The sequence below is a fragment of the Podarcis pityusensis genome (assembly GCF_964106645.2).
Source record: "Podarcis pityusensis genome assembly, chromosome: 9".
NCBI classification, from domain to species: domain Eukaryota; kingdom Metazoa; phylum Chordata; class Lepidosauria; order Squamata; family Lacertidae; genus Podarcis; species Podarcis pityusensis.
The window spans coordinates 31,000,721-31,026,656 of NC_138034.1; the positions used below are offsets into that span (position 1 = coordinate 31,000,721).

Consider the following 25,936-nt stretch of genomic DNA (forward strand, 5'->3'; position numbering starts at 1 on the left):
CTGCACTGACACAGTAGATACAAAGCATCCATTAAAGGTTCTGGCAGTGAATAGTGCTGGCAATATCTCTAGGCCTTGGGTGATGCTACTGGTATGGCTGTTTTACACGCCACTTCAAAAGTTCAATGGTGCACGCCATAGCTATGCCATAGCATTTAAGTGATCTTCAGCATACACTCTTACATAAGATCTGCTCTGTGCACAAAGCTGTATGAGGTGGTAAGATTGAATTTGAGATTATAGGTGAAGGTGTGCCATACTTCAATGCTTTATTGAAAGTTCAGAACAAAAGAACTAGTTTCCTGCTCTGCTAGCTACTACTTGTTGAGAGTGATGTGTCAACTAGAGCACTCAAAAATGTGATCCCCACATACAATTTAAATCAGTCATTCTATTGCAGGATTTTACAACTTGCATCAAATCTTGTGCACAGCATAGTTGCTCAAGGGTATCTGATCTGACCTGCTGGACTTGCAGTGTTACTGTGTCTTCATACCTTAAATTTTGGAAGAGGAAGAGTGCATCCTAAAAGTTGGCAAGTTGCCTCATGACACTGGTATGCTTTTGAACTGCTAGGTTGGCAGAAGAATGGCATCATAAACCTTGCCACATCACTTAAGAGAAATCATGCTATATGCTTTTGTAGGTGAACATCTTCATTGCAGGATCCTTTTTTCCAGGAATTTCCTCATGCAGCTAACTGTACTTGAGCCTATAAGGTGGACCAATATGCGGTATTTATAATCTATTGCCTACAAGATAAGCAGAGCAATCCTAACCCCTGATCTGTAGTAGCATAAGGGGTTAGAAAGTGGCGGTAGTATCTCGCTGCCTAGTTCTGTTGAGCTCATCTAGGCTTTGAGGCCACCACTGCACCTATCAAAGACAGAGGTGGGTAGAAGCTACTAACAATGGTATTCCCACCAGTGGAAAGCCCTGGAATGGGGCATTTTGTGTATGGAATTGGACCATTCAAGGATCCACTGGATGCTAATCTGATTCAGGTATGGCCTATCAGGACTGCTCTGCTGAAGCTGGCACACAGGAACCCAACTTTTTTATTCCCAACCTGCCACACTCAGCACAAAAAGCAGACCTGCAGGTGCTGCTGTGGTTCTGGCTCTGTTTAGTTTCACTGCTCTTCTAGCTGAGAGTAAGGATTGCTTACTTATGTTAGGGAACAAGCAAGAAAAATGAAAGGATTCTATTTAACAATTACGTATGCACTACATACGTACACTCTCTAAAGGCATTTTGATTCAGTAGGAACATTATTAGAAAAAGAAGTTTTTGGTGCAAATATATAATAAACCCACAAGTTAAAATTTATTTTCTTCACCTAAAAAACAAGCAACCCAGAATTAAGATATACACAAGATACCCAAGTTTCATCCCTATTAAAACTTTTGAAGATTTATACAGTCTTTACAGAAACATACAGTGTATCAAAATCTGCATAAATCAAATTTATAAAATGTGTAGAAATGCATAGTGATCAACTTACAAAGCAAGGATATGGAATCTACTTTTCAAAAAGCAGGTTACAGTAGGAAAAGTCATTAGGAGTAACAGCTTATGTTGTTTTGTAAGATTTGGAGTTTAAAAATACAGATCCATATTCACATACAGTATTGGATTTTAATGTAATTGCACACAATACCCATTTGATACACACACGCGCCTGCACAATCGATGTGCAATCTTTCATTTATGCATAGTAATGTGATTAAATTAACCTCTGTCCAACAAAGAAAATGAAAATCTGTTTTCATACATACAAACAAGAAAATGTACCCACACCCTTATTATCCTTTTTATTTCTTCCTCCATTTTCTAATTTAATTATTCACACCTTTCAGAGGAGGCCCAAAAGATCAACACCAAAGAAATAATTAAAGATTCCAAACTATATGTAGCAGGCCTTTGTTAAGGCCAGAGTTTTGGGTTCACTAAATGTTATAACACAACACTAAGCTACACCTAAACTAAGATTTGGCCTTGTAACTGAAGCATCTCCATTGCTCACTTTTAGGAGTTGCTTGAGTGAAGATCAAGGAGTTAATACTATATTTAATCAAATCACCGAGTTTAATTTTGAGCTAAAAATCCTGCAGAGTCACATGCATATGAACCTAGCTGATTTCAGTAGAATTCAGGTGTGCATAACTGTACAGCAGGGGCCAGAAACTAATACGAAACCTTAGTATCTCTGCCTTTGAATTGGATTAAATATTGAAGCCAGTATTGTTTATTATCTCTCCCCCCCCCCGCCATGTTTAGGGTAATATTCAGCACAAATGTTTTAAGAAACTTTCCCTTAGTTTTTATCTTTTCAGTATCTTTGTTTTCCATTTTCTGTTCATGCCATGGCGTCATTATATAATTTGGAGTCATAACACAATCCTGAAGTTTAAACATTCTAATTCTTTGGAGGAAGGAAGAGAGCCTTTGAATTCACCTTCAATTCCCATTTGCTCATTTCTAATCTATATATGGATCTTTAGCTAGTTGACAATATCCCTTTACATGCTGAGTGCTTGTAAAATAATTTTGATTTCTTTTTTTTAATCCAGTTCTGAGATTCCCATTTATCACAAGGAAAGTGAATTGGATCAATTTTACTGTTCTACATTGTGCAGATGTACACATATTTCAATTTTGACATATACAGAAGTTTCGTAAGGCATGATACAGCAGGGAAGTTAGTGCCTGAATTTTTTTTAGTTGCAATTTGGAGTGCTCACTTCCACTGAATGCATCACTTAGTGCTAAATTTCAGTTTCAGCTATATACTGTAACACAGAAGATGTAAGCTGCTTCAATGCTATTTTACACAAGTGGCTCATGGATTTAAGTGCTACTAAGTATATATTAACCACAACCTTCTTTCCAAAGGTTCCAGTGAAGCTTTAGCATCACTATTTCAGGTTCCTCTCACAGTATCCCTGTTATGACTTGTGTCTTATTTTATTGCCCTTAACCATATGAAATAAGGAGTGTTATTGTAAATTTGGCAATATCTTAAACCACAAGACTTTGACTAACTTGTTCTATGATGTTTTTTCTTCTTCTTGTGAACTAAAGAGGAAAAATTAAAGAGGCACTAAATACATTGAAAATTCACCTTTCAAAAAAGCAGCATGACTGTGAAAGAAGGCCACCCTGGCTAAAAAACCTGTGGCAGTGCTTGGTAAGATGTAAAATCAAAACAACGTACAACAGGTTGATAATCACCACGTTATAGCAAAGTCTGGTTACTCCAACCTTTTTCAAGTGTGAGTGTTTAAAAAAATAAAAACTGCCTGCAGACCCCTGAGTGTAATCCCAAAGAAGACAACAACATGCTTGGATCCAATTCCCCTGCCTGTGCGCAAGTGGATGGCACTTATGCACACATGGGAAGCTGCCAATTCGCAGCCCTTTATGCCACTCAAAAAGCCATTCCAGAAGTTCCTCCAGCCATCAGGAGGGGCTTTTGGGGTGGAGGCTGTCACCAGAAGATGGTGCAGAAAAGCACCCTTTGCATGACTGCAAACCACTTCCCGCTACTTCAGATCCAAGTTGGTGCTTTTAGCTTTGCTCCTAGTAAAAGAGAAACAAAGTCAAAAGCACATTCAGTTATTAACTAACGCACCATAAAACAAAAACATCCTAAAAACGAAACAAAAAAAGAGAGAGATGTAAACATCTATTAAAGTTTAAGGTAAGAGCAGTTTTTGTAAACATCAACTGCAAGTTGATAAATCTATCACTGTCCATCTACGTCCTTCATCTAGATCAAGAGGTTCCAGGCTCGCAGCTGTACGAAGTTAATAGTTGCAGCAGTTTTCAGGCTATCTTCAGTCCTATATGAATTAAACTTGTCATAGGTAGGTCTGGGCTTATTTTGTCTACACATTAAGGATATTGTTCATTTCCCATTTTTGTGTTGCTTTATTTGAGTCACACTCTGAAATAAACACTTGGTGTAGAACTTCTGAACGGTCCAAACATTTTCCTGAAGGGATATGGGTAAATCTATGTAGATTCTGCAAAAACAAGAAGCAAGCAAAAAGCTGTTACTTCCCAAGAACAATCTGACAATTCTTAAAAGTTGTCCAAGTCCTACTGAAACTACCGTTCTTATCAGTTGCTATATGGTTTGCCTTGAAAATGATTAATACATTTTATTTATTTATATATGAACAAAGTTACCACAGATACCCTAATCTAATCCGTTGATATATGCATTATCTGAAACCCTTTATATAAAGGGTTTCAGATAATGCAGATAGCAACACATTAGATGATTAGGGTATCAGTGGTAACCTTGCTCATATATAACTAAGGGTTTAAATTTCTGAGCAGGGGGTGTGAGGGGGAGAGAGGGAGGGACACAACAGTTTCTGAAGCCACAGCATTTGGGATAGGTCACGGCAATCAATTGCTCAAAAGGCATGGACTGGTGATCTCTCCCATCCCCTCAAATTCCACATAATTCAACCAGAGCCTAGGGCTTGCCGATCAGAAGGTCGGTGGTTCGAATCCCCGCAACGGGGTGAGCTCCCGTTGTTCGGTCCCTGCTTCTGCCCACCTAGCAGTTCAAAAGCATGAAGCAATTTTTCTTCTTGTTGTGCCCCTTCATTCTCCCCCTGCCCAGATCCTATTAACATGCTTTCCCTTACCCCCATCCTTCTATATGTTAAGGCTCAAGTCTCTATGGAAATTAAATTCATAGCTGAGACAGTGTGAATCTTGACTCCCAACCTGAGGTGAGGGTGGAAGAGCTGCTTTCATTCAGCTGGGAAGGAAATCCACCTGATCGTGCTCAGAGAGAGTCTGTTCATTAATTGCTAGAGGTCAATTAAGTTCTGTATATACTCCCTGGCTAGTCTATCCTGATGTATTGGTTTTCTGGTAGAAGCGGAGAACGTGCCAACAAAGAGGTAAGATATATTATCTCATCTGTGCACTTAAGTTTCCATTTTTTGTGTCCTCCAATATGGCTCCTATGTTTACAATAAAATAAAGTGCACTGTTGCCTAAGCAAGATACTTTTGAAAGAAAGAACTGTGCCAGATATCCCCAAATCTTATTTCTCCATCATTGAAAGCAACAAAAGTAATTATAAGATTCTTCAGTACACAGATGGCTCACAAGAGAAGATGAAAATTCATATCACTGATTAGATACCTTGAAGTACTGCCACTCCTTGTATTCATTTAGATTGCAGTGTGTAATCATAACTTTGGTGCCATCAGGTCCTTTACTCAAGCACTGGTCATACTGCATGAGCTGGTTGGCTTCATTAATTCTGAACAACTAATAGGAAAAAATATAACATTAAAAACCACTATATATTTTATACCAGTAACTGCTGAAATGCTAAAGTAATAACTGACATGTTAAAAATGATACTGCTCAGAAGCAATATTACAATTATTCAATATACTTGTCTTTTGCTTTTTAGAAGTATATTGAAGGCAAGAGACTTTTACAGACAAGCACAGTACACTGTCTGCTCAGAAGTAAATCCCAGCATGACCTAAAGATACACAAGGTCCATCACAATGCTCTGTCATGTGGTCACGCATATCAGTGATTGAGGTATTGTTTACATCTGCAGGTAAGTGGGCCCAATATTGCTTTCTTGATTTGGAAACAGTAAGCTGTGCAACTGGAAGGAGCTAAAATTTGCTGAGCACCAATAATCGTAACATTTTTACTGTATTTAACAAAACTAAAATATGGTGTGCTCTGGTCCATGGGGTCACGAGGAGTCAGACACGACTAAACAACTAAGCAACAACAACATATCACTTGATTGTACTAAAGCCTCTTAGAGGTTTACAATATGTTTTGGATTGGTCAGACAACATGAACTGTGAGCAAATGTTAGGGCCAAAAGGGGAAAAGCCAGATTTGGACACATGTCTTCTGATTTAAACATCAGCATTCCAAACACTGGCCTTCAATACCAGTAATGAGTTGAATGAATCACAGAGGTCAGGGCTACTGGTCTGAATCCCAACAGCACTCATCAGTTATGGTATGAAGTGATGGTAGAAGGAGAAGAAAGGGGTTGTATGTTGCTGAAACTCCCATCATGAAAGGCTGTCTATGGGGATGTATTCATGCTTAGCTGATAGGAGGCTCCCATGAGCTGGAAAGGAGAGGAAGCAATTTTCAGCAATTCTCTCTTCCCAAAGCAACACCCTGCTAAATTGGCTCCAGAGAGTTGGAGGTCTCTCTGCAGCAGATTTAGAGAAGTCACAAGGAGGCTGCAGGGGTAAATGCTGAAAAAATGCTTTCGTTCTCATTCTGCCAATGGAAACTTTTCACTGTTAGCTGGGTGAAACTGATTGGAAATACGCTTACGCTAGACTCTCATATTTGTATACCCCTTGGGGATTTTAACATATTAAGCTGTCTAGAAATGCTTTTAAATAAAATGAATGTTATGAATATAGATTTGGACTTCCCCTAGCATATATGTGTTTTTAGGTTTTTATATATTGTTTTATCCTAAAATTTATAGCAGTCATAGTCACTTTATTTGTATACCACTTTTTTTGGGTAAACATTGCACTCAAAGTAGTTTAGAACACATGATATATACCCAAAATATAACAACTTGGATTAGATTCAAACTTAGCCTTCTATGAACAGAAAGGTTCATTTTCTTTCCATCTACAGAAAGCTTTTTATCTGTTTGGTGGAGGGGAGGAGGCAGAATTTTTTGGTGATTCTCCTTTCTCCCTAAAGCTGTCCCAAATTGCTCCATAGGAGCCCCTAATCCCCCAAGCAGATTTTCAGAAGGTACAAGGGGCTGCAGAGGAAACGTAGAAATAAGCACAAATAGTATCTAAATTTGAGCCATCAACAAAGCTTTTGTGATCCACAACAGTTCCCTATGTAAGACAATTAAAAATAATGGTTATTATTTAATTTATATCCTGCCCTTCCTCCCTAAGGAACCCAGGGTGGTTCAGTAATATGATTTATAATTTTATTGTGATAATGTAGTAGTGGACTTCACACACATGACAGCTCCCAGTGCGCTCTCTCTCTCTCTCTCTCTCTCTCTCTGTGTGTGTGTGTGTGTAAAGTTGTGCTTCAACTAATTTAGTACTGTTTACAGCAATGGAAAATCCACAAGCAAAAGTTTAATCTTTTGGCATTCCTTTTGGCACTCCAAAGATCTTGCTTTGAGACTACTTACTTGATTTCCTCCCATTCTGTGACATGGTCCAAGTTCCACAAAGCCCCCATTGGAATGTCCCATGCTGTCTATGCAGTAAGCAGTTTCAAAGCCTCTGATCTGAAACACATGTATAATTTATATTGTAGCTAAACATTTCAAAATAAAATCAGGAAGCTAATAACTTGCTTAGGAAAAAAAGTATTATGTAGTTGTACAGAGATTTCTGAAATGACATACACAGCTCTCCGAAGACCTCAACATAATGTGCTGGAGTCAGAATACTGATAACTATTAGAAGGAAAAAAATCCGCTATACAGTGGTACCTCGCAAGACGAATGCCTCGCAAGACGAAAAACGCTCAAGACGAAAGAGTTTTTCGTTTTTTGAGTTGCTTTGCAAGACGAATTTCCCTATGGGCTTGCTTCGCAAGATGAAAAACAAAAACGTCTTGCAAGTTTGTTTCCTTTTTCTTAAAACCGTTAATACCCTATGGGAAACCGTGCTTCGCAAGACGAAAAATTCACAAGACGAAAAAACTCGCAGAACGAATTAATTTCGTCTTGCGAGGCACCACTGTACCAATGGATGTTATGGGCACCCTTTTGGTATACTATACAAAAAGGTACAGCAGAACTGGAGCTTGGGGTACATAGCCTTCCTATAAGTAAATATAGTTAGCAAGGAGAGTTCAGTGGATTGTGTTCCACGTAAAGCTAAATCTTTCAGTTGTCTCTGCAAGGAGTTCTCCTTGCATGGCGGTACCTCTCCCCCCACTGCATATTCCCTAACATTGTTATAGGAGTTTCACCCAGTCTTTGGAGCAGATTTGGGTATGGTGCAGTGTGCACACCGGGTGGGGGGCAGAGAAGGGGAGAAAATCAGCAGCACTAGAGGCTTGCACACATGCCAGAGCAAGGAAGATGAGTTCTCCCTGCTCTGCCGAGTGAATGAGGAGATAACGAATCTTTCAAGTGAGTCAGTAGCAGATTAGCACACAGGAAGTTACGACACAGAGAAAAATAATCAAGTAAGAGCTGGATTCTTCTTTCTTTTTCCATCTTCATGCTAGCAATTTAAACAGTGTCACTTCTTCTTTTTCATTCTTGCAACTTTTTATCTTCTCTGTGTCCACTGTTCACATTTAACCCAGTCAACTTCGGGTTAAATGGACATATGCTAGCTCTAGTGCTAGATATTTTTTTTTGCAAATTCCTATATTGAAATCTGGACTGATTTCACATCAACTTATTGTTTTGTTCAAAAGCCTTGGGACTCAAGTAATTCATGCAGATCTAAACTAAACAGTTTTAGAGTTTGAATGTGCTGGTTCCTTCCCTGAATATAGCCACAAAGAGATTCCTATCCCCCTTGTTTTTCCAGCACACACTAGTCCTTCCTATAATTAATTCTGGACTGGAAGAACAAGGGGAATAGGACTCTTTGTGGCTGCTGTAGCTCAGGACACCTGAAATAATGACTTGTATCAAGGAATGGATCTGCAAAAACACTGCACTTACCTCTCCCCACTCCAGATTTTTAGGTGGTAAAGGATAGTGAGAAGTTATATCATAAGCTATTTCTTCCATAAACCACTTAAAACTTTTGCACTTGTGATCTTCACGAAATTTCTTCAGGTCAGATATATCACCATATGCTAGTGCTTTTGTCTCAGGACGACTAGCATAGAAGTAATCTTTGTATTCATCCCACCAGACCTCCACAACTCGGACGTAGTTCTGTGGGAAAAAATATACCGAATTCATTTTACAATAACCCAAACAAGAGTTTACCAGAGCATGGGTAATTGTGGCTAGGCTTTCTCTTTATCACTTTATGTGCGTACACACTTCATTTGTGGGTAAATCTTTTGATAACACACTGTAGTTTCATTTCCCAGAAAGTTAAAGGAAAATTCTTATGCAGCATTCATATTTATATCAACTTTAATTGAACAAAATGCTGGTATTATGTGTGTGCTTTTCTATATTTAAAAAATAAAGACACCTTCAGGAATACAGGTATAATTTAAAAGCTCCCAAATTTAGTAATAAAATAAAAGGTTGCTCTTTTTGGTTAGGAGGTGAAGAACACTGAGCAGCCCTCAACATGGTTATCCAGTTATGAAACCATGGGATTAGTGAGTGGTTCTACAGATACACAAATGCGCGCGCACACACAAACGATTAACTTAGGTGTGTTTTCAAAAAATCAAATTACATGTTTTCATTCAGTTGGAATAAAACTCATCATCTAGGGAAGAGAAAAAGGTATAGATTTGAATGTGTCTAAGATTTTTATTTTAGGAATCAAATGCTAAAGACATATAACTTCACCTTTAAAGTGGGAGATGATCCAACATATGCTGGAGGTGGATTCCCTTGCCATCCCTGGAGACGATAAATGTGTCCAACACGAGAACAAGGCACAAACAGAAGCCTCCCTCCACACTGCCAAATCTGCAGGTTTTTATATGTTGAAAGAGATGAGAACGGGAGAATTACACATTCACAACTTTCAAGACCTCATAAAACACTTGTAAACATTAAATTACAGTACTAGCTATTATTATTTTTCAAAGCTTTCAGCATCATTGCAAGATGTCACTAACCACCACCACCACCACCACCACCTTACATATCATTTGAAAGAAAAAATGTCAAATAATTAGTGCACCCACTGACAAGTAGTCACAATTGCCTAATTTGTTAACTGGATTGCATTCAATATAGAAGTTATATCCGCAGATAATATTAGGAACTAATTTCATTTAATATTACATGTCATTTTAGGGTGCCCATTAAGTTTTAAATTGAAATATTAAATAACTCGCTTCAACACCTTGAGCAATTTTAACCACTTTTTCAGAATTTGTTGGTGGTATTTGTAAATCCCTTAAACTGCAGTAAGCTCAGCTATCGTTTGTATGATTTCAAACCTTCTTTCTCTATTAGGAGGGATTAAACAATACATTTTGCTTTGCTGCATAGAACTTGATATTATTCTGGATTATTTAACAAAGCAGAACAGAAGCAGTTTGGCCGATGGGGCAGAGCTCCTATGCTGGCTTCCCAGCAGGTGAACTGCTTTCTGGGAGGGAGAAGTGAGACGGCAGGGAGGTTGGCCAATCTCCCTGCCACCTGGCCACTCTCCCTTCCAGTAAACAACAATGACCCATCTACCAAGAAGCTAGTGGTAGCTGCTCTATCCCACCCAATAAGCCACATCTGGAACAGACACAGGTCTAAGATTTCCAATATATATCTTAAGATCTTCCTTCTATGCATGTTTGCTTAGAAGCAGGTCCTACTATGTACAGTGGAGCTTAGTCCCTAGGAATTGTGTTATAGTATCAATGTCATTTCAACAAAGCTGAAATGTAGCAACTTTCAAAGCAAACATGTCCAAACCTGAAGCGCTCTCATCTAATCTTCAGAGGCTATCCATGCTACAAAATAATTTTGCTCTAGCCTCAGAATTACAAGCAAAACTGGGCTACGTGAATAAGGTGCCAGTGACTAAAACCTACACCCATATTGATCTATAAAATCAGGTCTCAGACTTTACTTTAGCAACCACTAAGTCAACAGATAATGTGCCAAAATGTGAGGCAGATGTGTCCTCTAGTGGTTTTGAGTCTTTGGTTCAGAGGAGGCAAGAATTTGGCATCATTATGGCCTTGCTGAGAAGGTACATCTGAGAATGAAGAGCCCCACAGAAAACAAGGTGTAGGCCCAACAGTTTCAAAAGCAATAAACATAATAAGTGCAGCAAGACATAGTTGTCTGTATGGCACTAATCAGGAGCTGGCTGATGGAAAACAAGGAAAGTATTGCTGTCCCTGGGCCAAACAAAAAAACTTGTAAGAACTGAGCTGATTGATGGTCACATATTTACTTGAAATATGATAGTTATCAACGCTTGGTATGGTTGCTTACCTTGTAAGATATTTCGAAGTTTTCACCACCCCAGATTTGTAGACCTGGATCATAGAGACCCAACTCAAAAAAGAAATCACGTTCGATGGCAAACAATCCACCAGCCATTGCAGGTGACCTAGGAACGAGAAGAGGAACTAACCGTTTGTATGCCATGGGCCAGAAGGAATCCCTTTTATATGTAGGAATCAACTGACAATTGTTTTTGATAGGTAGAAATTATAAAGCTTTAATGGTGTTCAATAAAAAGTTTATAGCAATTGTTTGAACTCCAAAGTTCAGATAACAGGCTAAACTGTTTTGGAATCCTAGGTACCAGGTAAGGTACAGACTAAATGTTGGTATGATTTAGTCCCAACACTTGTTGTTTTTAATGTATAAGCAGTCACAGAGGCTGTGATCCAGAATGGAAAAAAAGAACTGGGCTGGAGGCTTGCTTTCTCCATGACCTGTTTTCCTTTAAGTATCATAGAACAGTCATAAAAACACTCCTAGTCTTATTGCAGTTGTAGAAAAATGGTTCATAATATGCCAAGAATTTGTGTCAAGTTCAGAACAGCTGAAAGGTGAAAACCAAACCAAATGGACACTATCAGAACTGTAAGCAGTTAACCAACATCTCAGAACAAAGTGTTAAGATGCTGGGCTATATTTTCTTTCAGTATAAACAAAATTCAATTCATTATTTAAAATATTTAGATTAACCCATACCCATGTATGCTATACTGAGCAAAACAGAGGAAAGATGGGATACAAAAATGAACAATGACAATTTTTCTTTATGTACCATTTTAGGTCTTTAAAACATTCAGCATGTTCTGATTCAGTTGGTCATTATCAACCAAACCCATTTTCTCTCTCTACAATAATAAGGACTAGAGATTCTGTTCTTAAAAAGTGGTATTGGAGGTTTCCAGGTTTCTCTCCAGATGCCAATGTGAAAACCTGCATAACATGCATTAACCAGTGTCAATATTCTAATAAAAATATGAAAATGCAAATTAAGTATAAATGTACAGTGATGAATTTCTGTTGTGCTAACTTTAAATTATTTCATTCTTCCTCCTTCCTAGAACTGTTTTATTAATAGTGTATAAATGCAAAAAATATATGCTCATTTCTGTGAGAGGAACCACAACTTTTTATGTCAGGGAGCAAAAATTTGTGCGTGTCGCCCAAAGCTTCATAATTTCTTGAAAATGATTTGGAATATTAGTTCCAAAAATACAATAAAGTAAGAGTAAAATGAAAGTAGCCGAATTCTTAAAATGGGATTATGGCATATTCAAATAATACAAAAATACATTTACTTTGGTTACAGGAAAAAAGAAATTTTGAAATGAAAAGGATTCTAGTTGCAGGATTGGTGAAGCATAAGTGAACCAAAGCAGAATCGCAGCCTAGTTAGTTTAGGGGAAGAAGTAGGTACATTAGAAAAATTTCAGTCCTTTCTGGCCAAATTTTGTTTTTGAACAAATCATTTTATAGGTAAAGGCAAAAATTCAGAGTAACATAACATTTCCCTTTGCCATTAAAAGAACAGGTTACTTAGACAAAAGACACATGGATGATGCATTTTCTTTCTGTAAATATCTATCAATTAGTTCCATATGTCAGTTCACCTGTCCGGGCAGGACAAAACAGGACCTAATAAGGATACTAAGCAATTTCTAACACAATCAAGGTATAATGGCAGACCACAGGTTTCGTTTAAACAATCCAATTAGCAGCCACCCTACATTTTGCTGAAAGAACTGAGTATATAAGTACAAGACACAGAAGAGCAAAAGGAGTTAGTAAGGCTGTGTTAGAAGAGCTTGACCACAGATTAGTGAAAAGAACGATGTATCTCCACAGAGTATCTGCTTTTGTTAGCTTTGTTTTAAAGGTCTGGAGAGTTCATGCAAATATTTAATAGTTCAGTACATCCTTAGGAAAAGGAGAAATGTGTAAGTGGTTTAGTGATTACCGATACGGCTCAGTTTTTGTCTTTCTCATTTTCTTCTCACGTTTGGTCAAGGGCACCCTCTTCCAGAGCATACTCCAATCCCATGCTCCTCTAGCAAACCCATCTTCGTCACCACCCCCTTGGGGTACAATGTTATAAGTGTTGCCATCTATGACATCTATAAGCGGCACAGTGCATGTGGTTCTGCAGGATTATGGATGGTGGCGGTGAGGATGAAAGCAGGTACATGGCACATTTAAACGAATCACATGGTTCATGGAAAAGAAAGGGGAAAAATGAAAGGATTTAGATAAGCATGAGTTATAAAGATCAATAGAATGAAACAGCATTCTTTACCGATATGGCTCAGTTTTATATTTTCTTTTTGCCTTTTCCTTGTGGCTTAATGGAATACGCTTCCATAGCAAGCTCCAGTCCCAGGCCCCTCTGGCAAAGCCATCTTCATCCCCACCTTGCTGTGGTTCAATGGAATAGTCATTCCCATCTATGTAATCTATTAGAGGCACAGTGCATGTAGTTCTGAAACATTTATGGAAGGGGAAGAGAGAAGATTAAGCTGTCTAATCCAATAAGTCATCTGCTATCTCTTACACTTTATTCCAATATAACTTCAATAAATATAGCATATACATACAGTGCTCTTCTTGCAGAAGGAAAGCAGGGGAGTGGGGATTATGAATGAGCAGTATGAGGTCAAATTTATTTAGGAATACATTAATGCTGAAAGCAGAAACATCAACACACCAATCTACCTCTTCCTTCACAGGTTTCTGATAACAAAATATCAAGGTGAATGATGGAAGCTATGTGTTTCACTTTTTGCAAATATGAATATATTTGTCTGTCTTAAGCTTTGAGAGTAAGGAGGACTGTCGTCTTGTTTACAGAAGGCTTGTTTTAAACCAGTGATGGCCAAACTTGGCCCTCCAGCTGTTTTGGGACTACATTTCCCATCATCCTTGACCACTGGTCCTGTTATAGCTAGGGATGTTGGGAGTTATAGTCCCAAAACATCTGGAGGGCCTAGTTTGGCCATCACTGGTTTAAACCCATTGGAAAGAGTTTTTGAAAGGTCAGGTATGATTTAAAACCAGGCAATACACTATTTGAATTTTGCATGTGTTTCAACATTTCACAAATGAAGATGTCTGCTTTTCTTGCTTGCAAGGTGGCAAAGCCAGAATCAGCTTTCTACTGTAGGACCCGAACTACAGTTCTCTATTATTTAAAAAGGGGAAGGGGGGGGGGGAATAGAACCAAGAGTATGTTAGAACATCATATGCTAGAATTTACTTTTTAAATACTGTTCTGGTTTGTACTTTTGAGAGGAAATCCTCATATGCAGACATTTATAATAACAGACGTTTATTATTTTATACCTTGTTTTAAGTATCTTTGATTTGCTTATATGGTCACATTAACAATCCACAACACCTTAAAGCCATAACGGAGGGGGGAACCCCAAAGTATACTGTTCCAGACTTTGTTCCTTTTCAATTTACCAAGTTGACCAAATCCCCTAAAACTTTTCTGATTAAAAACTTTGCATAGTAAGTGTAATCTGCTGTGCATTTAGTGTTTTCAAACCTTGGCAGATGTTTACACTGGTTTTACTGCTTAAAAAACAAATCAAGTTTCTTAATGCAGTTCTTTTTCTCACTAGAACAGCATTGCAGGCAAGTTTTTATCATGCCTATTCAGGCAGCCTGGAGAATGAGCTAGAACTATGCAGCCCAACTTTTCATACCAAGTGGGCCACAAGAGTACTTTGACATGGAACCTGTAGGCCGCAATCGACTTGTTGTGGAAGAGGGGGGAGAGCAATGCCAAAATTTGACCCCTCTAGCCCTTGCACTGCCTGTCCAAAGCCAGCTAAGCAAAGCTTTGGGAAGAAAGTGCAAAGCTCTGGCAGGATCCTAGAGCTCTCCCACCTCCTTCCCAAAGCTGAGAAAGTACTAACTAGGCTAACTAGCGTCTCACTTACCCGGCTTTGGGAAGGCAGCATGTGGGCTGGGGGTCACCAAAAAAGGCCTCAAGGGCCATGTGTGACCCCCAGACTGAATGTTGGACCACCCTGAGCTAAAAAGTTACTCACCCAGAAAGAGCTGCTACTTGCCCTGGGTGAATTACTAACTGTTAAGGCTGCTGTTAAAGGCTTTCTGAGGTATAAAAATAAGCAGATTATTATTACCTGTCTTTAGCTATAGGAGCAATTAGTGCTGCATACCAGTTTACTGCCACCTCACAGTGGGCATCAAGGTAAATTAAAACCTTTAAAACAAAGAGGAAAGGAGATTTCAACTCATTTTGAGATTTCCTTACACAAAACACACATTGATTTAATTGAGCTTTTTGCATTGTACGTTGACATCAGTTTATAGCTATCTTTTAAAAGACTACATATGCCATTTTGCAATTAAGAACTATACTTGAAATAATCAAGTGGTTTAAGATCTGTTAAAAGCAAAATTCAGACTGTAGGGAAAGAAGGGTTTTATTTAGCAAATGGTTTTCTACCTGTCCAAGTTTAGCCTTCTGGGCTCCAATGCTTCTAGCTTGAATTAAACCTTCTCTCCTTTCATTTCGAAAAATCTTTACAAGGCCATTCCACTGCTTAATATAATCCTCTAGTCTTTCTTTTAAGTGTGCTATCAAATAATAAAAAAGAAGTTTCCATATTTGTTATAAAATATTTAGCTTAGAGCTTACAACACAAACTAAATCTATATTAAAAACAAACTAAATATAATTGACTTAATATCTAAATACTCAGAAGTTAAGGCTATTACATAAATCACTGCCTGGCATATTTGTTGATAACAGCTGTAACCTCACTTAAAAACTACTACCAACAATACTTGGATTTTTAAAATACATGTAGGGAAGTAGAAAAGATGTGTGCCCTTCTAATGTTGGAAAGGTCAGACCTAAGCAAGTGATGTCTGAACTCTGGAAAAGGTCAGAACTCATACTATAGACTCTTTTGACAACAGAAAGGCACAAACCTCCAGCAGTTTTTGCACTCACTTCCCCCCATAGTTTTATAACATGAGTAAGGCAATGTAACAATGGAAGCTGTCCTGGTGTCGTAAGTGTTCCATTTTTTCCCTGTGTATTCCTTATTGCTTTACACTAGGTCTTTACTAACTGTGGGTGAGTGACACATTCACAGCTCTTCTCTGACATGCCAAAAATGAATATAATCAAGTCTTTAAACTCACATAATAAAATGTCAACATTTATAGGCAACAAAATCCAGGAGGTGGTGCAGGAGATGTAGCATTCACTCTCCACAATAAATATTAGTAATGTCTGAATTTGAAGACAGATGTGGATGCAAAAAAAGATTATGAAATACCTTCAAGAAAACACTCATGACTTTTATTAACATTTAAGGCTACCACAGTCAAATGTGGCAGGAAAACACTGCTGTGGATTATAGCATTTTCTCAGCATTATGCTATTTTAGGACTATGCAACACACACACACACACACACACACACACACACACACACACGTTTAAGATGCTCATCTGCAACTCTATTACATTCTGCCATAGATGCTGTAAAGGAAAATAAGGGACAGTAGCATTCTCTCTCTATACATCAGAAATAAAGGGGAAGATAGCACAGAATAGAAGGAATATTGGTTCATTTGCATTACATATTACCCTGATCATCTGCTCCTTCATTTGTATCTACATTAACTTTATCTGTTAGGAATCCAACCCCCTACCCATATTTCAGCTTAAGCAGTTCATCGTCTCAAACTTTCCATAAGTGTATGGAACAATTTGCGTGTGCAGGGGGACAGATTTCACACTATATCTAAAAGTCTCTGCTACTGTAATAAGCATTTAATGCAATGAAAACCCAAGGCTGACAGTTGAAGTACCTACAGAGGCAAAGGTGAAGCTTCCTACACTATCCATTTTGACAAACCCTTCAGTCAAAAAAATCCATATGCTGGAAAGGAGAGTGTTGATTCCTGTTCAAGGGAACCCTTGCATTATCTCTGAACAGATGTAGCCTTGAATGAAGATTTGAGTCATGATTACTCTTTGAGAAGGATTGAATTTTTCTGCAAAGTCTCCATTGAAAGAAACAGAAAGACAGATATTTGCTGAATGTGATAGCACTTACGCTTCTTCATTCAATAGGCTAGAACAAACTACATTAATTCACTAAAGCTATTTTTTTTCTTTTTTAAAACTGATCTATAATGAAAACCATGCTACCGACTCTATCCACAGATCAATATTCTTAAATCTGCAGGCTGGTTTCTTATTAAGAGCAGAAACCACTGAATTATCAGCACAGTATTTCTTTATGTTGGTTCAACTTCCCTGTAGAATGACAGATTCAGCTCTTGCTGGGTTTAATATTGATATTAAATGCATTTACCTTTATTACTAAAGTCATCAATTAATACAATTTCAGCCAGGTACTTCCTTGGAGTTCTTTTAATTACACTGTGAACTGTCCTCATGAGTGTGGACCACCCTTCATTATGGAAGACAATGATAACGCTGGAGGTGAGCAGGTTTTCATCATAATGCCAGTACTTGCACCTGCAACAGATATGTGTGTTATATTTTAACAATTTTGAAATATCTACAATCAGAACATGGTTGTTATCAGAACCACTATCAGTGAAAAAACAGAATTAACTAGAGCACTAGTTATGGCTGCAATAAATAAGACAATTTGGAGAAAATTCTCTTATAATACCCCATTCGTACCACCTAGTTAATTAAAGTGCTCCCCACCCCCAAGAGAGGACTTAAAATATACCTACACAGTACTTGGGATAGAGCATGATTATGAAGCTAGTTTAGAAGCTAAACTTACAGTAATGATTGGACAGTAATGATTGCTGCTTCTTACTTTTTGAAGGATCTTGAAGCAGTTTTCAGAATGAAAACCATGTTTAAGACATTCCTTTGTTCCATGAAAAAACAAAGGACAAACATGAAAGTTGTATGTAATTTAAATATTTTGATGTTACGTTGTACCTTCTAGGGGGAAAAACCAATCCCAATGTTTTCACATCATATAGCCAGCAATCTCTGCAGCCTTCTCCTTCATGTAGTTTTTCAGAAGGAAAGGTTATCACGTGTTGTTATAATCACAACAGAGAAAACTATAATTTGTCAGAATGTTCACTCTTCTGAATTGTCATAAGCCTCCCTTCTGTTGCAACACCCTCTCTATAACCTGCAATCACATTATGATACCCATTCTGCTCCTAACTGCTTTCTGAGTTTGCCTGTAGAATTGGGGCCAATTTGCATGACTCTTTCAGCCCATGGCTGATATGATTTTCTGACAACTTGCAGTACCAGGTGCTTCTGTCGCATCAACTAGTCTTAGCTTTCTGTATACCACCCACTAAGAAAGGTTTTGGTGGCATTTCCTGTTTTATTGCTTTTCAGTACATTATCATTCAGTACACTTGCCCTAAGAGACAGCTCAGTAGTTGGAGCATGAGACTCTTAACCTCAGGGTTATGGGTTTGAGCCCCACATTATTGGGTGAAAGATTCCTGCATTGCAGGGGGTTAAAGTAGATGATCCTTGTGGTCCCTTCCAACTCGATGTTTCAAGCTTCAAGATTCCATCACTTACAAGCTGTGCACACACACATTACATTACAGGAGAAACCATGTGTGGTTAGTTTGTGTGTATAGGTGTGGTACACATACTTGCACTTAAAATAGAAGCAAGGTTGTTGTAAACCCTCTGGGATGCTAAAGATATATACATGGCTTTCTCCCCTGAGGTACCTGCAATAAAAGTACTACCCAAAAAGGAGTCTGAATCTCATATATTAAATTAGTAACAACTGTGCATTTATCTGATGAATCTCCATAAATCTAATGCATCTCTTTTGGGGCAAGGATAAATAATGAAGAGAAGTATAGTAGGGAATACACAAGTGTTCCATTAGCAAAGAAAAATTCAGCTGAAATACGGTTACACCAGCCCTTTTTCTTTTTGCGGAGGAAAGGTTGAATTCCCTTTGCCTACACATAATGAGTGTCCTCTAGATATTTTGCACTACAACTGTTATTGGCTAATAGCTACCAATGTCTGTTAATTTAGCCTCTGAGCCAGCATATTTTATCCGTATCTTCCAAGCTAGAAATCACAATGAACAAGCAAACCCACTAACTTCCTAAATAGGAAATCATTCCACTGAACAAATTTAAAAACTTTTATATCCTCTATGAAAGCCACTGAGTTAGTAAAAAGTGGCACTGAATCGTGGTGCAATAAGACAGAACAAACCTTCAGGTCCCAGGCTATCAGTCTTAACAAGGGACCTGTAGTTGTAATAGCAACATGCCTAAATTCAGTGTGCATTTTTTTTATCATCACCACAACCCACTTTTATCAAGGGTGCCCTCTATTATCTGTTTTAACAAAGCTCAACAACCTTTTGTTCACCCCTTTAATAGCCTGCACTTTAAATTCAAAGTTCAAGCTTTTCGGAATTTTCAGAAAATCCCTAATTTCAATGCTCTATTTGTTCATCTTAAAAAATAATAATACAAGTCTTCTACGAGACATGATGTTCAAGTTTGATTCTCCTTCAACAAGGAGTATAAATATACCTTTAACAGTAGTTAGCCAACAGTACAGTGGTACCTCGGGTTACATACGCTTCAGGTTACATACTCCGCTAACCCAGAAATAGTACCTCGGGTTAAGAACTCTGCTTCAGGATGAGAACAGAAATCATGCTCTGGCAGAGCGGCGGCAGCAGGAGGCCCCATTAGCTAAAGTGGTGCTTCAGGTTAAGAACAGTTTCAGGTTAAGAACAGACCTCCGGAACTAATTAAGTACTTAACCTGAGGTACCACTGTAATTGCTATGACCTACTGTTGTTCCAAAATAGGTTCCCAAGCAGATAGATAACTACCAGATAAAACACCAAGTGCTATTGCAAAGAACAATAGTGACATCCAGTGGTTCGCTAACTAACACCAGCAAGCAAATATCAAACATCAACTATCAACTAAGCACTGTACTATAAAGTTAATCAGCAACTTGTCCACTAAAGATATAGAAATAAGATAATTGTTAGCCATCATTTAATATACCTTATTTAGAATAAGGTAGAGTTTAAGACTGCAAAATAAGATGCTGGAAGCTCAATTATGTTTCAGAATGAACAATTTCAGTATTAAAAATGATGATAAATTATGTTTTCCAGGGCTGCCACTCTCGCTCTTGCTTTTAAAAAATTCCACACTGGGCAGTGGGAACAAGGGTAGTGCACTTTATAGAGTACGTTGTCTGATATTGGGAACAATACTGAGCTACCAAATGCAGACAATCTCTGCCCTTGTGAGCTGTGTTACAGCAGAATTTTAAGACGCTGATGCTATTCACTATTATTTACTGCCAGGTACTGAAGGACTCAGAAAAGCTTTTCTGAAGATGGACCCCATTTTGTGTTTTGGATTGGGTTCAAGCTTCAGAAAAGATATTAAACGTTATTGGTCAGTAGTGAAAATTCTCAAAGCACTTCCAATATATCTTGTACAGTGTTAATAATTATTTAAGTTGTATGAAGAGGACAGTGATTCTAATTGCAAACAAGGAAGCCTTCATATATATAAGATACATTTTGAAATTATGTTTTGCTTTAAAGCTAAATGCATCCTGCCACCTAGTGCTTCTACTTGATTTTTTTTGTACTTCTACTTGATATCGCAAAGCTGCCGATTTAGCAGCACTTTAGCTCTTATCTTTATAGCTGCCAGAGCAAAGACATTATCAGATATTCCTGTCTCCATACAGCATCTGTGTCGTTGTTGTTGCTGTTTTGCAACTCTGAGAAGATGAGAACATCTGCACACCAGATACCTTTCATTTTGTTACATAGGTCACCTTAAGATACCATAGTAAATAAAGCTTCAATCACAGTCTCTCTCTCTCACCACACATATAATGGTATGAATCATAGTTGATCCTAGCCTAGCAACCCTCTAAAACTGCAGCTAGCATTGGATGGTATTCAACCAGTTTTACTCAAGAGTAGAGCCATTGAAATTAACTTAATCATGATTTAAATGGTCCTAAAGCTTAGTTGAATAAGACCCATAGCCTGGAACCCTTCACTGCCCCACCAACACAAAACAGTGTACCCAACAAAACATTTTTGATATGTCAAAATTAAGTTTGTAAGTATAGGAAGCTGTCTTGTGCGGATTCAGACAATTATGCTACCTAGAATTAGAAATGGGAAATGTTTTTCAGCCTGACAACCGCTTTCCCTCATAAGCAACTACTGGGGACCATATGATGGGGGCAGGGAGGGCATAGTCAGAGGCAAAAGTGGGACAATGGATGTGACTACTTCTGCAGGCAGTATCCAGCCACACAAAATTCAGACGTTTCTACGTACACATGTGCAAAGCACACATCTCTTCATTTTCCCTAAAGGCAACCAAGAGACATCACAGTACAGGGACACATTCCAATAATGTAAGAGTACTTCAGAAGGGTGTAGATTAGGACTGAAGAGGGGGCACGTGGCCTGGGAAGAGTCCTGAGGGCAAGAAAGTAAGTTCTGGTGGGCTGCATTTGATGCTTGAGCCTGAGGTTCCCCCATGCCTGGTCTATACACTTGACAATGACCGTCCAGGGTTTCAGCCTTAGCTAGAGTGAGTCTTTTCCAGTCCTAGACAGAGATAACTGGGATCGAAACAGGGACTTCATTTGCAAAGTATGTACTTTATCACTGAGCTATAGCATTACCCCCAATTAACCAGTTTAACCTGCCCCCAAAAGTGAGAGGACACCACGTTTGCACATAATCCTGAAGTAGATCAAGTCACACATATCTGAGCATGCTCCTCTATACAGCATTTACTATTATTTCAATGGGGAAGTGTCAATGCTATGTGTCAGAACACATGAAGTGTGTGTATATGAGGTGTCAGCTTCAATCCCGTCATCTCAAGTTTATTAGTACCTTAGGTAGCAGAGCTACAATACGTCTCTCTCTACCTGAGAGCTGCTCCTAATTAAAGAAAGCTACACTAGGCTAGGGTGACACAGGCGGCGCTGTGGTCTAAACCACAGAGCCTAGGACTTGCCAATCAGAAGGTCAGCGGTTCAAATCCCTGTAACGGGGTGAGCTCCCGTTGTTTGGCCCCACCTCCTGCCCACCTAGCAGTTCGAAAGCACGTCAAGTGCAAGTAGATAAATAGGTACCGCTCTGGTGGGAAGGTAAAAGGCGTTTCTGTGCACTGCTCTGGTTTGCCAGAAGCAGCTTAGTCATGCTGGCCACATGACCCAGAAGCTGTCTTCTCAAAATGGACTTTGCAAGAAATGAAAGGGTTCTCAACTTCTTCTCGCATTAAAGGACTGTTTTCCTCAGCAAACCATGTTTCTCATGTTACCTGAGCTCCATAAAATGTTTGCCATGTTATTTCAAAGGGGGGAAAGCCCATATGCTTGGGAAATCAGCCAAATATTTCAGGAACAGCTGCCATGGTCTTGCTTGCTTATGTAATCATCAAATGTGCTTCAGGGTCTGCAGCATTGTTAGAATTGGAAGCAGTGGGACAGTTCTGATATGGAATAAATAATATTCACCACCTGTGCTTCATAGATATACAAAACACACTGCTGAAAAGGATTGTACCTGCAAATAAAATTGACTGAGAATAGAGTACAAGGTATTGTAAGAAATTTCGGCAGAGGCAACAAAGGTTGCTTTAATCAACCCATCTAGATGTAAAGTCAAGATCATGCTATCTACAGAAAAAAACCCTTATTGATATCACAATCAAATCACATTAATGCCAACATCATAAGCACCTTTTATGTAGTCAAAGAAACTGATCATGAAAATGTACTGATCCTTCAATCTTATTACTTCCAAAAAGTTCTAAAGTAATGACAGAAATAAGATATAGAGGGCACAGAATTCTCACAGACAATTATGCACAGTAAAAGTGATATGGAAATTACATCTTCTGAGGACAGGGTTTTCTCCCCTTGTCACCAAACCCCTGTCTCTCTTAGGTTTTATGCATTTTAAGGGTAGAGTAGCAAAGAACTCCGATTCTAAGACTCTTAAGTTACTGATGGTAAGAGAAAGTGGGGGAAACCTGATGGTTTACATCAAACACACACACAGAGAACACAAAATAAGAACTCTGTACAAAATCTTTGCACAACACAATTACATTTTAGTAGTTACCACAGAAACATGGAGGGAAGAATGTTTTTCATAACTGTTAAAAGGCGCCATTGTACTGTTCTCCCCTGAATTCACTCAGAAAGAACACATTCTGTAACAGACAGTAAATGCAAAGAACAAAAACAAGCAGAAGTACAAGCTGGTGAGTTCTGTTCACAGATCACATAGTGGAAAGCCTGCCTCAGACAAACAATTGAGTTGCAACAACTAACACATTGGTTCAGATGAAGGCAAAATGGTGATCTGAACCTGGCATCATGCCTTATTGGAGAGTTAAGGGTCATATAACAAAGACCCAGCAGATCAAAGGGGGTAGGAAAACTGCATAAGCCTTTTGAATATCAGGCTAAATCCTATCTACCCACCACAGAAAAATGATTTCTTATCAAATGTGATCAAAGTTTAAGCAACTGTAATTTATTACTCATTATCTGAATGCCTGCTAGAATACTTCTGGGAACTAACCAAGCTATAGTTATGCATTTTTAAAGTTCTGCTAATTTCAGTAGGCGTGTTATTCACATGATTACATCTCTGCTAAAAAGAAAAAGTAAAGCTCATTTTAAAAAGAAGTGCTGAATTGTTTTCCTTTACTATCGCTAATATATATTCATGTAAGATGATTGTCACAGTGTACAGATCGCATAACAAAAACACAATTAAAAGAGGGGGAAAGAAGAGGCAGATCAGGTACTTACTCTTCTTGACGCAAGTCATTAATGCTTCGATCTAGTGAGATCATATCACTTGCTACCATGTTAAACCCAAACTCCTTAATGCTGCTTTGAACAGATTCTTTATACTCTGGTCCTAAAACATATGGCTTGGCTTCCTCACCAGGACCACCGACAACTCCATGAGGCTCAGGTTCTTTGGGTTCAAAATTACCAAGAATTCCAGGTCGTAATACGGGATCACGGTAGATCAGTGTCTGTGGCTTAAATGTGAGATACTGTCGCTGCATGATGTTCTGCTGATCATTATTGCCACCAAGAGGATTCCCTTCATTTTTGGCCTTATTCCTCCGCCGAATTGATTCCAAGTCTACTTCCACACCTTCGACGTGAGGCCAGGGTAACACAGGCTTGAATTTGTCATTTCCAGGAACCAGGACATGGTCTCCATTGTTTGGCAAAAGATTGCTGTTTTCCTTGTTATCCTACATAAGAGGGAGAGACAAAATTATAAAACAAAGAAACTGGAAGAGCTGCTGGCCCAACTTCAGCTTTCCATGCCCCTTTCACTAACAATTCTGTAACTCTAATCTCTGTGGAATTTGTTCAAATCAACATATTCTTCAGGCAACTCGATACGTTTAATAAATTTACAGTGGTACCTCGGGTTAAGTACTTAATTCGTTCCGGAGGTCCGTTTTTAACCTGAAACTGTTCTTAACCTGAAGCACCACTTTAGCTCATGGGGCCTCCTGCTGCTGCAGTGCTGCCGGAGCACGATTTCTGTTCTTAAGTTCTTAACCCGAGGTACTAATTCTTGGTTAGCGGAGTCTGTAACCTGAAGCGTATGTAACCCGAGGTACCACTGTATCTGTAAATGTAAGGTTAAAAACAAATGTCAATATTTGAAACCCACCTGTGCAGCTGCTAATACTGTTACATTTGAGTCTTGCTGGCTAGTACTTACATATAAAAAGGTTGGATTTCTGATTTATATGTGGACATTTGACAGTATTGACAGAGTTGTATCCCCCTTTAGAGACAGTAACAATTTATTCTAAATCTATGAGACTTTCCCCACTGTTATGGTATGGAACTGATCCTCCTCCTCACTCTTTGCTCACCATGTGGCCTTCCATCTAACCCTACCTTTGTTCATTATAAAATATGAAACCACTGTACTAAAAATACATTAAAAACAACATAATTAAATATTACACATAAAAAAGGGCACACTACAAAAGGTGGGTACCAAATTCCATAAATTAACTGTTTGAAGATTATGATTTGCAACTTTTGTGATAAGCAAAGTCCACACACATCATCAACACACACAAATTTTACGACATGTCTGTGAACAAGAGAGGCATCAGGAGGACGTCATATAGCACCAGCAGCAGATGGAAAATTTAAGACTTATGAAGCCAAATATGATCTGGAGCCCTGAAAAGCTCTATTTCCTTAAAAGAAGGGAAAAAAAACAACATACATAAGCAGATTCCTTTAAAAAAGATTTTTGGTTCTGAACCAAAGACAAAAATTCTTAAACTGGAAGTTATGAAAACCAAAGTGTCTCAAACTTGAATGTCTAGCTAATGATTTCGAACATTGGGGGGCAGCAACACATGATGCTGAGTTATCACACTTTCTCACAAGCCAGAACTACTACTGAAAATGAAAAATAACACGCAAGGCAGTGTCTGATGAACAGCTGAGAAGGAGAAACTGCAGTTGGTTTTCAAGGGAGGTTAACACATTACTAAGAATGAAGATATCACTACTGTTTGCTAATCATTTCGGCCATGTCACTTGAAAATATAAAACTTCAATTGGTGAAGTGGTTCTCACCCACCCGATTAAAATGATCTACACTGCCAATGCAATCTCTGCAACTAAAATTCAAACAGTCAAGGGGGTGGCTACATCACCAAGGCATTATGGTGTTTTCATCTG

General features: G+C 38.5%; 1 protein-coding gene across 4 annotated transcripts in view; it reads right to left on the reverse strand.

The window, feature by feature from the left end:
* Positions 1-1,302: 1,302 nt before the first annotated feature.
* The window catches only part of GALNT7 (polypeptide N-acetylgalactosaminyltransferase 7), a 44,193-nt gene continuing 19,559 nt past the window's right edge, over positions 1,303-25,936 (reverse strand). For 2 of the 4 annotated variants that reach the window (XM_081021710.1, XM_081021712.1), the window contains exons 2-12: positions 24,008-24,468; positions 17,493-17,659; positions 15,606-15,736; positions 15,280-15,359; positions 13,089-13,271; positions 11,120-11,237; positions 9,518-9,640; positions 8,702-8,920; positions 7,202-7,300; positions 5,173-5,301; positions 1,303-4,028 (exon numbers count right to left, since the gene is read on the reverse strand). In XM_081021710.1, coding sequence (XP_080877836.1) covers positions 3,891-4,028; positions 5,173-5,301; positions 7,202-7,300; positions 8,702-8,920; positions 9,518-9,640; positions 11,120-11,237; positions 13,089-13,271; positions 15,280-15,359; positions 15,606-15,736; positions 17,493-17,659; positions 24,008-24,468 — 1,848 coding nt within the window. In that variant the 3' untranslated portion in view covers positions 1,303-3,890. Of the gene's footprint in view, positions 4,029-5,172; positions 5,302-7,201; positions 7,301-8,701; positions 8,921-9,517; positions 9,641-11,119; positions 11,238-13,088; positions 13,272-13,424; positions 13,608-15,279; positions 15,360-15,605; positions 15,737-17,492; positions 17,660-24,007; positions 24,469-25,936 lie in introns of all 4 variants that reach the window. The other 2 variants (XM_081021713.1, XM_081021711.1) reach the window with 2 other exon arrangements.